The sequence below is a fragment of the Phyllostomus discolor genome, chromosome 5 (assembly GCF_004126475.2).
Source record: "Phyllostomus discolor isolate MPI-MPIP mPhyDis1 chromosome 5, mPhyDis1.pri.v3, whole genome shotgun sequence".
NCBI classification, from domain to species: domain Eukaryota; kingdom Metazoa; phylum Chordata; class Mammalia; order Chiroptera; family Phyllostomidae; genus Phyllostomus; species Phyllostomus discolor.
Window position 1 is genome coordinate 94,090,532 of NC_040907.2, and position 13,561 is coordinate 94,104,092.

Sequence of the window (13,561 nt, forward strand, 5' to 3'; positions counted from 1 at the left end):
GACACACACTCAGAGTCATTCAGACTGGGATACTATAAACATGCCAGTTCATTTCATACGTGCAGCTCTGGGATGTGGGAGAAAACCAAAGTCCCTGGAGAAAACCCTTGCAGATGTGGGGACAGAGGGTATACTCCACAGATAGTGGCCCCAGCTGACAGTGATTTTTTTCTTTTTAACATTATAAGGAATGACAGTGACCAAAATGATGCTATTAGAGGACCTGTTATATACTTTTGTGTGTTATCTGACTTAATCATCTGGGTGTCCTGAGGTGCATGGATATTATCACCATTATTTTACAGGCTTCAAGCTGTGAAGTGGTCACACAGCTCCTCAGTCTGAAGGTTGCCTTAATACCTGCAGGGCCACAGATATACATTTGGGCAGAATGACAACTGGCTAAGTATTCAGGTCAATATTTGAACCTAAGGCCAACATCAAATACCACTTCACAGAATATAAAACTCTCTCAGGACTTATATTAACTTTCCACCTATATCTCTGTTTAAGTCTTTACAACTTCTTAATTAAAAAGTTAGTAATACCTATTATTCAACAGTTTTAATACATACATTGCTTTTTCAGGCATCAAGAATCATTGTAACATTTTCTTCTTACAATAATAAATGTACATTTATTTTTCAACCGAATGATAAAAGTTCAATTTATGAAACTTAGACATTACATCAAGAATGGCTACTTATTGTCAACATCAGAAATGTCCAAACCTATAAGAATTTTTATGAGTTTATTTGAGCCAAACTGACAACAATTGCTGGGAAGCAAAGGATTGAGAAAATGCTCTGGAAAATGGCAGTTTTGCACCTTATTTTATTTATTACAATCAAAAGAGAAGGTGCAAGTGGGTTACATGAAATCCACTGGGTGATTAACTAAGGAATGCAAAGCAGGGAGACCTCTGGGATTGGATAAAAAAATAAAGTGATAGACACATATTTCTTTTACACAAGTGGTAAAAGGATAGTTAACAGTCATAGTTAACATGATAACAATAACAATGGAGGGATTTGTGGTCTCTCCCTGGTGCCGTGCCTGTGCTTTGAGGGGTCCAAAAAAGGAAATCTGACATTCCACAGGTGTGTTGTCATAGATACAAAAAGACAATAGTCAGGCTCAATTAAGATAAAGACTGACTTTTGTTAGGGAATATTCCAGGCTAGGCCGTGACATCTCTCCATGGCCTGCTTTTAGTTAGAAAGTTTTTAAAATATAGACCATTGTGTGTGGTTACTTTAGGTCTCCAAGCTTGCAAGGCCATCATGCAGGCCTCCCATGAGTTTGTCAGGCTTAACATGTAGCCCCTTTTCATCCACATTATATTTAAAAGTAGATGTTCAGTTACTAACAAGAATTTTAAACTCTTTGCCTTGCTTTGTCTTAGCCATGTTGTTACCCTTGTTGAATTAGATGGGAACCTACATGACACTGATAATAGCTCCAGAGAAGTCAAATTGACGCTGAATTTAACATTTGGCATCTGGTTTCCCAAAGGCAGTGGCCAGAGCTGAAGCTGAATGCACAGATGCAGGGCTGAGGCTGAATGGCAGATGCAGGGCTCATTAGGTGTGTTCCCAGTAATAACCCTCTGAATTTCCCTCTAGTTGGAGAATAAGTGCAAGTGAAGCTCTCAAGCACCCTTGGTTGTCAGATCACAAGCTCCACTCCAGACTCAAAACACAGGTAACCCAGGCTCTTTGTTTTTCATCTTTTAGTTGGCCTCAGTCTTTTGATGATTGGATGCTAGAGGCATTTTAGCCTTAAGAGAGGTTATTTCTAATTCTTTTTCTCACAGCTTTCAAATCTCATGCTAGTGTTAAATTGCTTAAAATGCTTCTATTAAGCAGTTTGTGTTTTTAAAAATAAATGTTAATTGTGTTATATTTATTAAATCATTGTATTCATCATAAACTACATTATGCATACATACTTAAGCACACAAACAAACATATAGCGTAGATTATATAAACATACAAAGTTTGGGAGACTATGTGGTAATGTACTTTATGCTTCCTTAAAACAGAACTCAGAATTCTGACTTCTATGCTTACCTCATTTAGTCTGCTCTGGGCATCAAAAACTTTAATACTCAGACTGCTGTAAATATTTTTAAAACAATTTTTATTGTTCATTGGTACAAATATTAATATATTGTGAGTATATGTAAAAGATACTCTTAACAGAGACTAAATGAAAATGATTAAAGTATTTGTTGAGAATAATTGAACCCACATTCTGTAATAACTTCTTACAATAAATTTCCTATCTATTCTCATTTCCTTAGTCACCATTTATATTCTGAGTCCCCCGTTTGTCCCTTTAGAACAGATTTCTTTCCCAAACTCCAGGTGCATGTACCCACCTGTGTACTGAATATTCCCTCTTGGATCTTTTCCTAAACTGAACTCGTCTCCCCCCACCTCAACTCAACCTCAACCATCCTCCCAGAACAACCCCTACTCAATGTCTAAACCAGACCCCAGGACGTCTTTTTCACTCTTTCTCCCTCAATCCATTCATCTCATGTTTAATTTACCTCCCAGTTCTCTACCTTATTTTTCCTAATTACTTCTACACCCCCATGGTTATCCTGGTCCCAGACACCCCTCACCTGAATGACCACAATAGCCTCCTATGGACTATCTCCATCCAAATCACTGTGGATCATATGACAGATGACACAGATGCAGATGTGTATTATTTAACTAACTTTTCAAACATTTAGAAGATTCAACTGGTCAAGACACATTCAGAGGCTTAAATAAGCAATCTATGCCTTCAGGTTTATTGAGGATAGAGCTGCCTGAGCATCAGTTGGGATGCTTCCATTACACCCTGGCATAGCATGCATTTGAAACACTTCTATTTCCTTCATCTGTGCTCCTTGTCCTGCCCTCTCCAATTCCCTGGGGTGTGGGAATGAAACTTTTCCACTGACCAGCAAACCTTGGAATGACTATGCTTCAGGTACTCATTTTTTCCACATTCAATTTTTATTGAATTTAACTTTGCGACTAAATTCAGCATCAGTACTAAATTTTATTTGTGTCTGAATATACCTTTCCTTGATAATTGGTACTGATGTCAAGTAAAAATAGACTTATTGCTTAGTTGGTACCTTCCCTGGACTACATAAACTGCTTATTAGGGTTCCCAACCTATTTTGGGCCAATTTTCCACCAACGTATTTTTACCCAAGCTTATTGGTGTCTAAATAAACTTTGACATGGCAGGACAATATGGAAACCACAGAAGATAGTTAATGACATTATACAGTTCAGAAAGTGTTTAAAAATATTTTTAAAACCATGTAACAACAACAATAAAAATCACCTTTTTGTTATTCTATCTAACTGCTGGTACTTAAGGTGGCTAGATATTTCAAAAATGGTGTAAGGATTAAAAAATTTTTTCATTGTATAAGTCAAGTTAGTTATCATGAAATTATAATTACATGGCACTGTTCCAGGCACTGTTCTGACTGCTATACAAATATTAACTCATTTAATCCTTATACCAATCCTATGAAACAGGCATTGTTATTATCCTCAGTATGTAGATGAGGAAACTGAGGACAGGGTTCAGTACTTGTATGTGATGCCATGAGGTGCTAGTGATGAGCCAGAATCCCAGCAGAGGCAGGCAGGCTCTGGCATAGGGTGGAGCTTCCTCCCTTTGCTATCTCACCAGGTAATGGGCTACTAGGTGAAAGGGGCCTTATGATGTTTCAAGAACAACTCATGTACTTACTGTACACTTTTGGTATTATTGAAAGCCAATATTCAAACTTACTATATTTTACTTTATAGTGAAATATTGAGACTAAATTGTTCTAGAAGATTCATTTTTGGAAAAATCTTCATTCTGATATGTTTTATAAAATAATAATTTAAGCTGATTGTGAAAATTTAACCCTTATCCCAAACTATTTACTATTAAATCTTAATTATATTTTTTAAAAGCCATTTATAAACTTTTTAAAAATCCCTTTGATGGTTTCATGCTTAAAAGCACTTACTGCTTCTTAATCACTCGGCATGCCTCTATTCAGTCACTAAATTTAAAAATAATTTTTTTCTTAAAAATTAAGGTGCCTTCTGTATTAAGCTCAAGAGGGCATGCTGCGGTTCTCAGTTTTTCTTATGACCCCAACCATCCATATGCAGCCTATCCTCCAACAAACACAGTTCTCAGCTGGAGTGGATCAAGGCATTTCCCAAACTATTAATCTGTTAGAACTTGGCAAGCATCTACCGCAGACAATAAATGCTTTGGGTATGAAGGAAGAAAAACAACAAATACAACATGTTTTTTTTTTTTCTCCAAGAGTTAACTAATAAGCCTTCTATTGTCCCTTTCCATTACCAGTGCTACTCTGTTAGCTCATGCCCTTCTTTCAATTTACTGAACTAATAAAATAACCCATGAGCTGACATTCAGTCTCTATTGGCTCTCTTTTCTAATTCACCAATCATAATTTCTTTAATTACAACTCTGATCATATCACTCCTGATCAAACAATCTTCAAGTGTTCCTTCTGTCCATACCAGACACACCCAAAAGTTTGGGCCTGCTCCAGTGCATCCTTATCTCTGTTTCCAGTCTTGTCTTTGCTGCTCCTTCCAGATTAGCTGAAATTGTGGCAATTGTCTTAGGCCTATTTTCAATGCCATCTCCTTTAACATGGCTCTTCTCAATCCTCAAACTGGAGGTGCTTTTTCTGTCTTCTTGAACCTCTCCTGTAGCACTTAGCTCTTGTCACCAGATTTGAAAATGTTTGAAAGAAGCCATTTCTGTGTCTTACTCATCTTTGTAGTCACTGCAGCCCCAGTTTCAGTCTTGACTCTTGTGCTTTGTCTAAGTGAATGTGTGTCGCAGAGAGTTTTGACAAAACACACATGTGCAAAACTTAAGTGTCATTAGGTACTGAGCTTTTTGTCCCTGAGTCTGAGGGGAAGAGTAGTGATGACAGGCATACTAGAGGAGAGCGGGGTATGTGTTCGAGCTAGAGTTTTAGGGAAGTTCATTGTATTTATCAAAGAATTGTTAGCAATAGGCTTCAAGCTCTTGTCTTGAAGAAAATTCCTACTCAGTAGCAAGTTATTGACTCAAATGTTTTTATGTCAGGAACTGATGAAAAAAGTTCTAATCCTTTCCAAAATGTCTCTGGTTTTCCTAGAAGAAGAAGAATTACAGCTCCAATACTCGGGAATTTGTGACCAAATAGTCTACAGAAAGTGCCCAATGAAAGGTTGGTCTTGGGTCTTTTTTTGAAGAGGTCTTTGTGCAAGCCTGAAGAGAAATCAAATGTGGAGCCCTGAGACCAGGTCCTGGAACATAGTAGGGGCTTAATAGGTGCCAGGAACTGAATAGAAAGTGTCTCTGGTAGTCCTTACCGCAACCGTGTTATATTGGAGGAAGTCATGTCTTTTTTGCATAGACAGGTAAACCAAGCCTCAAAGACTCAGACTAAATAACTCGCCCAAGGCCATACTGCTAGTCAGTGGCAGAGCGTAATCCTCTCAGGTGTCTCTGAATTTAAAACCCCCATTTTTTCCCCTTGAGCTGTTGAAATTCTTAAGAGAGAGTTTTATGCATAAATATCTTCTACTATTTCAATAAACTATCCCAATTTATGCCCTAAAGAAGCCTAAGAAAGCATACTTATTGCAGAGGACTTTTAAAAATCCCAACATTTATGTCCTTGTTGGGGGGGACCATTCATCCTCCAGCAAGTCAGCTCCCTAATCTTGGAAAGTAAGTCTATGGCTTTTTTGCAACTCAATTTTAACAACTACATAGGACTTAAAATTTGTGAACCTGTGTTGTTGCTGCCCTATGGTCTTACTCTCTTATTATGTAATCAAATGTGGCCATCCTCAGCATTAATGAATCACAGGAGTGCACAGGAGGTGGCAAGTGCTTGGCAGCCTGGCTGGGCTCTGGCTCTGGCTTGGCCTGTGGATGGGAACTCAGAGGCCACAGCCAGCCTCACAGGTGTCTCTGTAGCTTTGGGACCCAACATCTTCATGAGCTCCCAATGGCCTAGGGTCTGCCCAGTCCTTCCTGGGCACTCAGCAACTGCTACAGTCTGAAGAGACCCATTGGCTCTTAATCCTTTATTCTAACTTGTATTTATCCTGGTCTTGAGGTTTTTGTTAGTCTATTTGACTGTGTATATTCTTGTAAGCTGCCTTGATTCTTTTATAGAATAAGATTCGGTAGAAATAAATCAATGAGTCATAATAAAAGTCACAAACCAGTGTTAGAAAAGGATTCACCTTTTGGTGTAAGGGTCGCTTACTTATGAGTTTATCACTTATCTAGAAATCTATGAAAAGTCAACATGAAGGCTTGTGCTTAAGCAAGAATATTAACATATTGGGAAGAGTTGGAGGTAGTTTGTATGTTGTCACAATGAGCAGGAAAAAAGGACTCTGCGTGCTCTCAGGCCTGAGGTGCAGTCCAGCCTTCACCATGAGTGATGAGTGCCAGAGTCTACAGGCAGTGGGCCTGTGGTTCTTTCTGTCTCCTCACAAACCCTTTCCCCAAAACAGTTTTGTCCTCAGTTACCACAAACCTGGAAGGTTTGGCATAAACCACCTTCCCACCATAAACACTGGAGTCACTTTTGAGGTCTGATGGGAATGAATCCCTTGGGAGATAGGAGGTTGCACTGCTTGCCTGTGGTCAAGGTGTGGCTGAGGAAGGTGGGAAGAAATGGCTGGTGGGAGGTGGTAAAGTCTGTCCATACCAAGTTGGTACTTTGAGTCCAATGCTGTGGAAGAGCATGGCAGCCCAGGCAGTGACACTTATACAATGGACAAAGACTAAGGCATTTGAACTGCCCCACTGGTGCAGTTAGGTAGTGCCATCTTTGTTAGAATAACTTGAGATCTCTCCCTGAACTTGATCAGGTCAACCTCTGGTAATCACTGGGCTGCATGGCTTCCTTCCCTGGGTCCCTCAGCTCCATCTGCCACAGAAAGTCACCAGGTCCCACCACAGGCAGGCGGGAGAGTGGTTACAGGTTCACACAATATGATTGCCTCCTAGTCTATTTTCTTACCTTTTTTTCCCCAATTAATGTATAAGCTTAAGATATTAACTCCAGGAACAGCCTTATATTTTTTTAAAAAATAGATTATTTTTCACAATATTTACTGCTAGGCTAAGGTGGGGTTTTTGGCAAGACATGTTATAAGTAAAACCCACTTTGAGAAATATTGATTTTAGAAATCTGGTGGTTGAAAGATTATTTCTGTGGAAAAAGTATGACTTCCAAGCCCTATGAATAAGGCATAATCCACAATGTAAATTGTGGCATATAAATCTCCTGCAGCTTGTTAAAGGCTTTTGGATGCATTGAGGAAGCACTCTAAAAATCTCTCTAAAAATGGTGGCACTTCACTTTCTGTTTGCATTGCATCTTTTGTTAGCCCATGAGATGTAAATTTAGGATACCTGCTCAATGTATAGGAATGATATAAGGCAGCAAATGGTATGTGGGCCCCAGGTCAGATGTGGTCCTAAAGCAAATGGAAGTACCCCACGCATGACCCACAGTCTCACTTTGATGTCAGATCAAGCTGACAGAATGGACTGGAGGTAGCAACTTTGGGAGCTGGCTATGCTGCAGAGGGAACAAAGAGGCCTTGTCCTTCAATATGGCAAATAGTACTAAAATATCTTGTATAAACTGAAAAGAAAAAAAGCCCAAACCCACTCTGGTAAGGATTTGGAATCCTTCAAGGGGTCTCTTTTTTTTCTCTCACATTCACACATACATTATAAAAAAAAATCATGTGTGGTTTTCCTAAGGGCACACCAACTAATTGCAATTTTAAAAGCCCTGTTGAATTAACAAGAGTCATATTTTGTTTGCTTTGCAGGAAAACTGCTGGGGTTGCTGCTGCTTTGAGATTTTTGGAAAAATCAGCAGTTCTGATGCCTTGACCTCCACGATGACTGGTGGCCTTGGGGGAGTGGGGACTGCCACGAACTCAGGGGCACTCCAGGGGGACTCCCAGTGTGTTGGTCCCAGGGGTACAGGCAAACCCCACACCCTTTTCTTCACTTTCTCACACTCTGTGGTAGTACACACTTGGGAAGATATTTCCTGCCCTCTTGAGTTTTTTATTTTTTATTTTTATTTCTTGATTTTAGTTATAGGACAAGGGGTGTTTATTTCTGCTATTTCTCAGTGTACTAGCACAATCATACTGGATATTTATTTTAAAACTTGGAGGATGAATTTAGAGGAAGAAAACTTCTTCCAGTCAATGAACTATGCCTTTCAAAAGGGTAATCGTATCACCAGAAAAAATTCTGAGTCAATTGAACACTTAGTTTCTTAGCCTTTATTATTTTGATATGGTCTAAAATCAGGTAAATCCAATCAATAAATAATTTGCTTTCTGGAATATAAACTTTCTTTGAATTCTAGGACAAGAGGCATCAGACATTCTTCCATTTATTATGCATTTTCCTCTAAGTGCATCAGTTTCTCCCAAGTAACTGATTTTATTTCACATGAATATGGTAATATGCATTTTCATAATGCATCCCTGCTTTCTTCTGACTGAACACTCATCCATGTGAAATACACTGGTTTTGAGAGGTGGTGCAAGAGATATATGTTTATGGTTGGTTTTTAAAAACCTTTGAAATAATGTTAACAGCAATGAGAGCTTTCCTCATGCCAAACTTGTCGACAAGATGGGACTTGTTTATCCTGTGGAAGGACAGTGCTATGCTTGCAATGTTGAAGTGACTTGGGAAGTAGTCCTCAAGTAAACTCAAACAATTTTGGAGCCTCATGATCTTACCTACATGGAGTCTCATGAGGTTTGGTGGTTGTGAAGAAGGAGGATTAGAAATCAAAGGTGATGGGGACACCTCTGCTCATGTTTTTGGACATAAGCAGGATTTCCAGTTGGAAGTTCCTTCTTGTTCCTGAGCCCCTATACCATTTTATTACAGATATTTAATAAGGGAAATAAGATCTACTGTGTATGGAACAAAGAGGCACAGGGCCACTCAAGAATAAAGCATGGCATGGGTTCTTTATGAAAAAGACACAATGAAAAGCTACACTTAAATCCAATTACACACCCAACACCAAGCTCACCATTCAGCTTCTTACACTTTCCTCACACTTTCCATTTCCAAATAACTACTCTATTGACATCTGCTGAAATAGTGTCTTAATTTTTGGCTATAAATTGTTCTAGGCTCTTTCTGTCACAAAATCAATGAAATGAAATAAGAATAATGTGGTGGCTATATTTGTGAGGGCAGTTTTAACTTGTATTGGCTTTTCTCCATTATTTTTTATATACACCTAGTGAATCCTTATAGCATACCCATGAACAACTATCTACCAATGTCCTTATTTTCATGTGTAAGGTAATGAGGAAGTAGGGAAAGAAGAAAATGTTTAATTTGGCTAAGGCCACATGCCAATTTAGTGGTCATGCTAGCTATGAAACTTACTCTTTTCTAGCCTTGGCTCTTACATTATGATGCATTTCTTTTTTCCTTTGGCCTATGCATTTATCCAAGGTTGGTTTCTGCTGTTCCTGTTATGTGACTATGCATAAAATGTTTAATTTAGTTTCCTTTAAAAAAAAGGTCCTGTGACTGAAGTGTTATATTGCTGTGCTATCTTTAGCTGATGGTATTCATAGAGTCTGGAAAAATATAAGCCAGTACACGCATTAATACTCAGACCACAGAGAGCTGGCATTTACTCAAACGCTAAATAAGACACAAGGGTCTGATTTGAAAGCCCACATGGAAGGCTTTTCAGTCCTGTGGTGAGCATTCTCTACCAGATGGAGCAGAGGTCTTTTGCACGATGTGCAGTTTGCATCCAGCTCCCGTTCTGCCTCACATTGGCAGATAAACTTTCCCCAAGCTCCACCACACATGGAAGACACAGCTTAGGCCAGATAAAGGAATTATTTCTTTGCCAAATGAATCCACTGATGACCCTGAATTTAGTGGTTGTGACTCTTTCACAAAAGGTTTAGAAAGGAGACTCTACTTTGAAACTAGATCTTTGAATTTCCACATTTGGATGAGGAGGCATCCCCATGCCAGCAGGGTGCCTTTTACAGGATTGCCGAGGATAGTTTGAATTGCAGAGTTGATTATTACAGTCTAGAGTGAGGTGAAAGGGGAGAATTTTAAGTCTCCTGCTTATTCTGTTGCATTCTTCCAAACCCATGTGTGGCTGCTCCAGTGAGAGCCCCAACTTGGTAGATTGCCACTGTGATGGCACAGCAGAGGGGGCAATCAGCATGGACACATAGAAGCTGAGTCTGGTTAGACTGGAGCTATTGTGATTGATTTTTCCAAGAATCCATTAAGATTTGAGAGACTGTATTTCACCTCCAGTGTCTTAATGAGGTTACATGGCTTCACTCACTTGAATTAGGCAGTTGCTCTTTCAGTAAATGGAGCAAATTAAACATGGATGTGGCACTTCTCACTGCCTGGAGAGAAATATACATTACAAACTGTTAAGGCAAAATCATGTCCACATTTGTAATTTTTAAGATACTAGCATTTACTCAGAATCTGTTGCTACTTAAAAATCAGGGAGGAAGAGCTCATGCTTCCATTTGTAGCACAGAAATCTCTGAAATGGAAATGGATTGTCACCTGAGCCAACTTGGGGAATAGATTTCTAGGTTAAAATTAGATAATTTTCATGTTTGTTGAGTATCATAGGTTTCTTTTTTAATTGTTTTTTTCCTGAGTTAATATTACCTTGCTTTCTTTCCTCAAAAATGTTAATAGGCATGCTGCCACTGTCATGGCATACTTTAATGTGAATGTGTTTTGAAAGAGTTCTGAATATTTCAATTTTAATCATTTTTATAAAAATTAATGTAGCAAAATTTTTCTTGTTTTAGAATCAGAATATGAATTTGATATTAGGGAAATGAGGGTCTTGCTCTTCATTTCATTCCTTTTTTTGTCCTTCCTGCTCCACTACCTGACCCCAGCAGTTAGATGAAGGCAGCCAGTATGTGTGCATGTGTTTGTTCAGTTGGCTGTCAGCCATCTGAGGAAGTCTCATTTGGAAAATTCATCTGTGAAAGTGTAGTGACAAGCGGGACCCAGGGCACCTCCCTGGCTGTGCTCCATAAACTCAGCCCAGCTCTCTGCTTTCTGGCAATTTGGTCATGGGTGCAGGGTACACAACCACTGCCCCTCAGTTCTCTCCAGCCATGGTCCCAGCTTTACTTTTGCTCTTTATTTTATTTTTTTACTTCTTTCTGTTTTTCTTAAGTTAGAGTTGAAGTTCATCTTCACATTCATTATGATGCTCCCTTAAAAGCCTTTTTTAGGATAAAAGTTATATTTCCAAAAGGCAAACTGCTTTGTTTCCTAAATAAAACTTGATGCTGGACTTATTAGATGTTAATTCCTAGATTAAGATTACTTTCTTGCATATCATGAGCCTACACTTTCTCATACTAGAAATTCTATATATTTCTCCTAGCTCCATTTTATTCAGGTGTGTTTTTTATAATTGGTCTTTACATAAGCAGTTTCGCCTTCCATGAAGGCTTACAACTCAACTACTACTTATTCAGAAGAGCAGCAAACATCATATACCTGAGTGTTCATGTGTTGCCTTACATGTATTTTGTAGTTGTTTCAGCTGGTAGATGTCAGTGGGTCCTTCCGATGAGGTGTATCTGTGTAGATAAAGAATAAAAATGGATTCATAATGTGGTGATTGCATATTTCATGTACATATTTTATTTCTGAACATCATTTCATTCAGCTGTATTTCATTGCCTTACAAAGATGTATAACAGTCATTCATATGTCTTATATTGATGAATAAACATGGACCTTATTTAGCCTTTGGTTAATGAGTTAAATTATTCAAATAAGTGGTCTTGGCAAATGCAATGCAAACTCTCTCTTTTATGACAATTCTGACATATTAAAGCTTGTGACATTAAGAACCCAAGATACTTTAAAAGAGTGATGTCACACTTATAGAAGCCCCAGAACCATCTGCAGGAATATTGGCTAGTCCCATGGAGAAAAAACATACCAGAGTCTACCCAACTGAGGTAACTCTTGGAGGGTGGGGCTAGTTGCCAGAGGAACTAAGCACATGATTAGTGGGTTGAAACTTTCAGCCCCACCTGTCTATTTTCAGGGAGGGGAAAAGAGCTGGGTATTGAGTTAGTCACCAAGAGCCAATGATTTTATCAATCATGCCTATGTAATGGAACCTCTATCAAAAGTCTAAACAAAGGAGTTCAGAGAATTTCTGGGTTTGTAAATGAGAACACATTAATATGTTGGGAGGGTGGCACACCACAGACTCCACAGGAATAGAAGCTTCTGTGCTTAGAGCCCTTCCAGGACCTCATCTTGTGTACCTTTTCATCTGACTGTTCCCTTATATTCTTATTAAGTCCTTTATAATAAACTGGTAATAGTTTTTCCTTGGGTTCTTTAAGCAATTATAGGGAATTATTGAAACTTAGGAGGGGGTTGTAGGAAGCCCTGATTTATAGTCAAGTGAGACAGAAGTGTGGATAACCTGGAGACCCACCACTTGTGATTGGTGAACAAAGTGGAGACAGTCTTCTGGGATTGAGTCCTTAGCTTGTGGGGTCTGTGCTAACCCCAAGTAGTGTTGAAATTGTTTTAATGCAGGAAAAAACCCCCCACACATTTGGTGTCAGAAATGTTATGAGTAGAGAAATAGTTTTCATTTACCAGTCAATAGTTCACATTTGGTAGATAAAAATTGGGAGGGATACCTCAGAAGTGAGGGATCCCAGCCCCACACCAGACTACCCAGCTCAGAGTTCCAGTGCCAGGGAGATAAGTCCACATAACTTCTAGTTGTAAAAAACAGTGTGGCTTGGGATGGCAGGAGAAACTGTGGGATTGTCAGCAGTCTCCTCTTAAAGGGCCCACAACAGACTTAGAACTTACACAGACTCACTCCCTCTGGAATCCAACACTGGGGCAGCAGCTGAAATGGAACCAGTGACATACGGGGAGAAATTGAAGGGTCTGGTATCAGGATGAGTGCCAGGGGACAGCTTCTGTACAAAACTCCAGAGGCCAGGCAACAGATTTGTTCCCTTTATGAGCCCTCCCCCACACAGAGCCACAGAGCAGTGACAGTGTATGAGATTCCATCAACTTGGTTTACATGAGTTGCCCTGCACTGGCAATGATTACCTAAGGCTCCACCCCATTCAACTTACTGGTGTACTTTTCTACAATTGGCCCTGCTACTAAGACAAGGAATCAAGGCAGTTCTACCTAGTACATAGAAACAAACACAGGGAGGCTGCCAAAATGAGGAGGCAAATAAATATGGCCCAAGTGAAAGAACAGAACAAAACCCCAGAAAAAGAACTAAATGAAATGGAATGAGCAATCTATCAGATGCAGAGTTCAAAACACTGGTCATTAGGCTGTTCAAGAAACTCACTGGATACTTCAACCAAATAAAAAAGACCCAGATAGAAAAGAAGTTTACAGT

At 39.2% G+C, this 13,561-nt stretch overlaps 1 protein-coding gene across 6 annotated transcripts in view; it reads left to right on the forward strand.

Annotated features, from left to right (window-relative positions):
- MYLK4 (myosin light chain kinase family member 4) overlaps positions 1-11,903 on the forward strand; it is a 112,953-nt gene extending 101,050 nt beyond the window's left edge. For 2 of the 6 annotated variants that reach the window (XM_036026600.1, XM_036026603.1), the window contains 3 exons: positions 1,626-1,704; positions 5,201-5,272; positions 7,914-7,951. In XM_036026600.1, coding sequence (XP_035882493.1) covers positions 1,626-1,704; positions 5,201-5,248 — 127 coding nt within the window. In that variant the 3' untranslated portion in view covers positions 5,249-5,272; positions 7,914-7,951. Of the gene's footprint in view, positions 1-1,625; positions 1,705-5,200; positions 5,273-7,913 lie in introns of all 6 variants that reach the window. The other 4 variants (XM_036026601.1, XM_036026604.1, XM_036026602.1 and 1 more) reach the window with 2 other exon arrangements.
- The last annotated feature ends 1,658 nt before the right edge of the window (positions 11,904-13,561 follow it).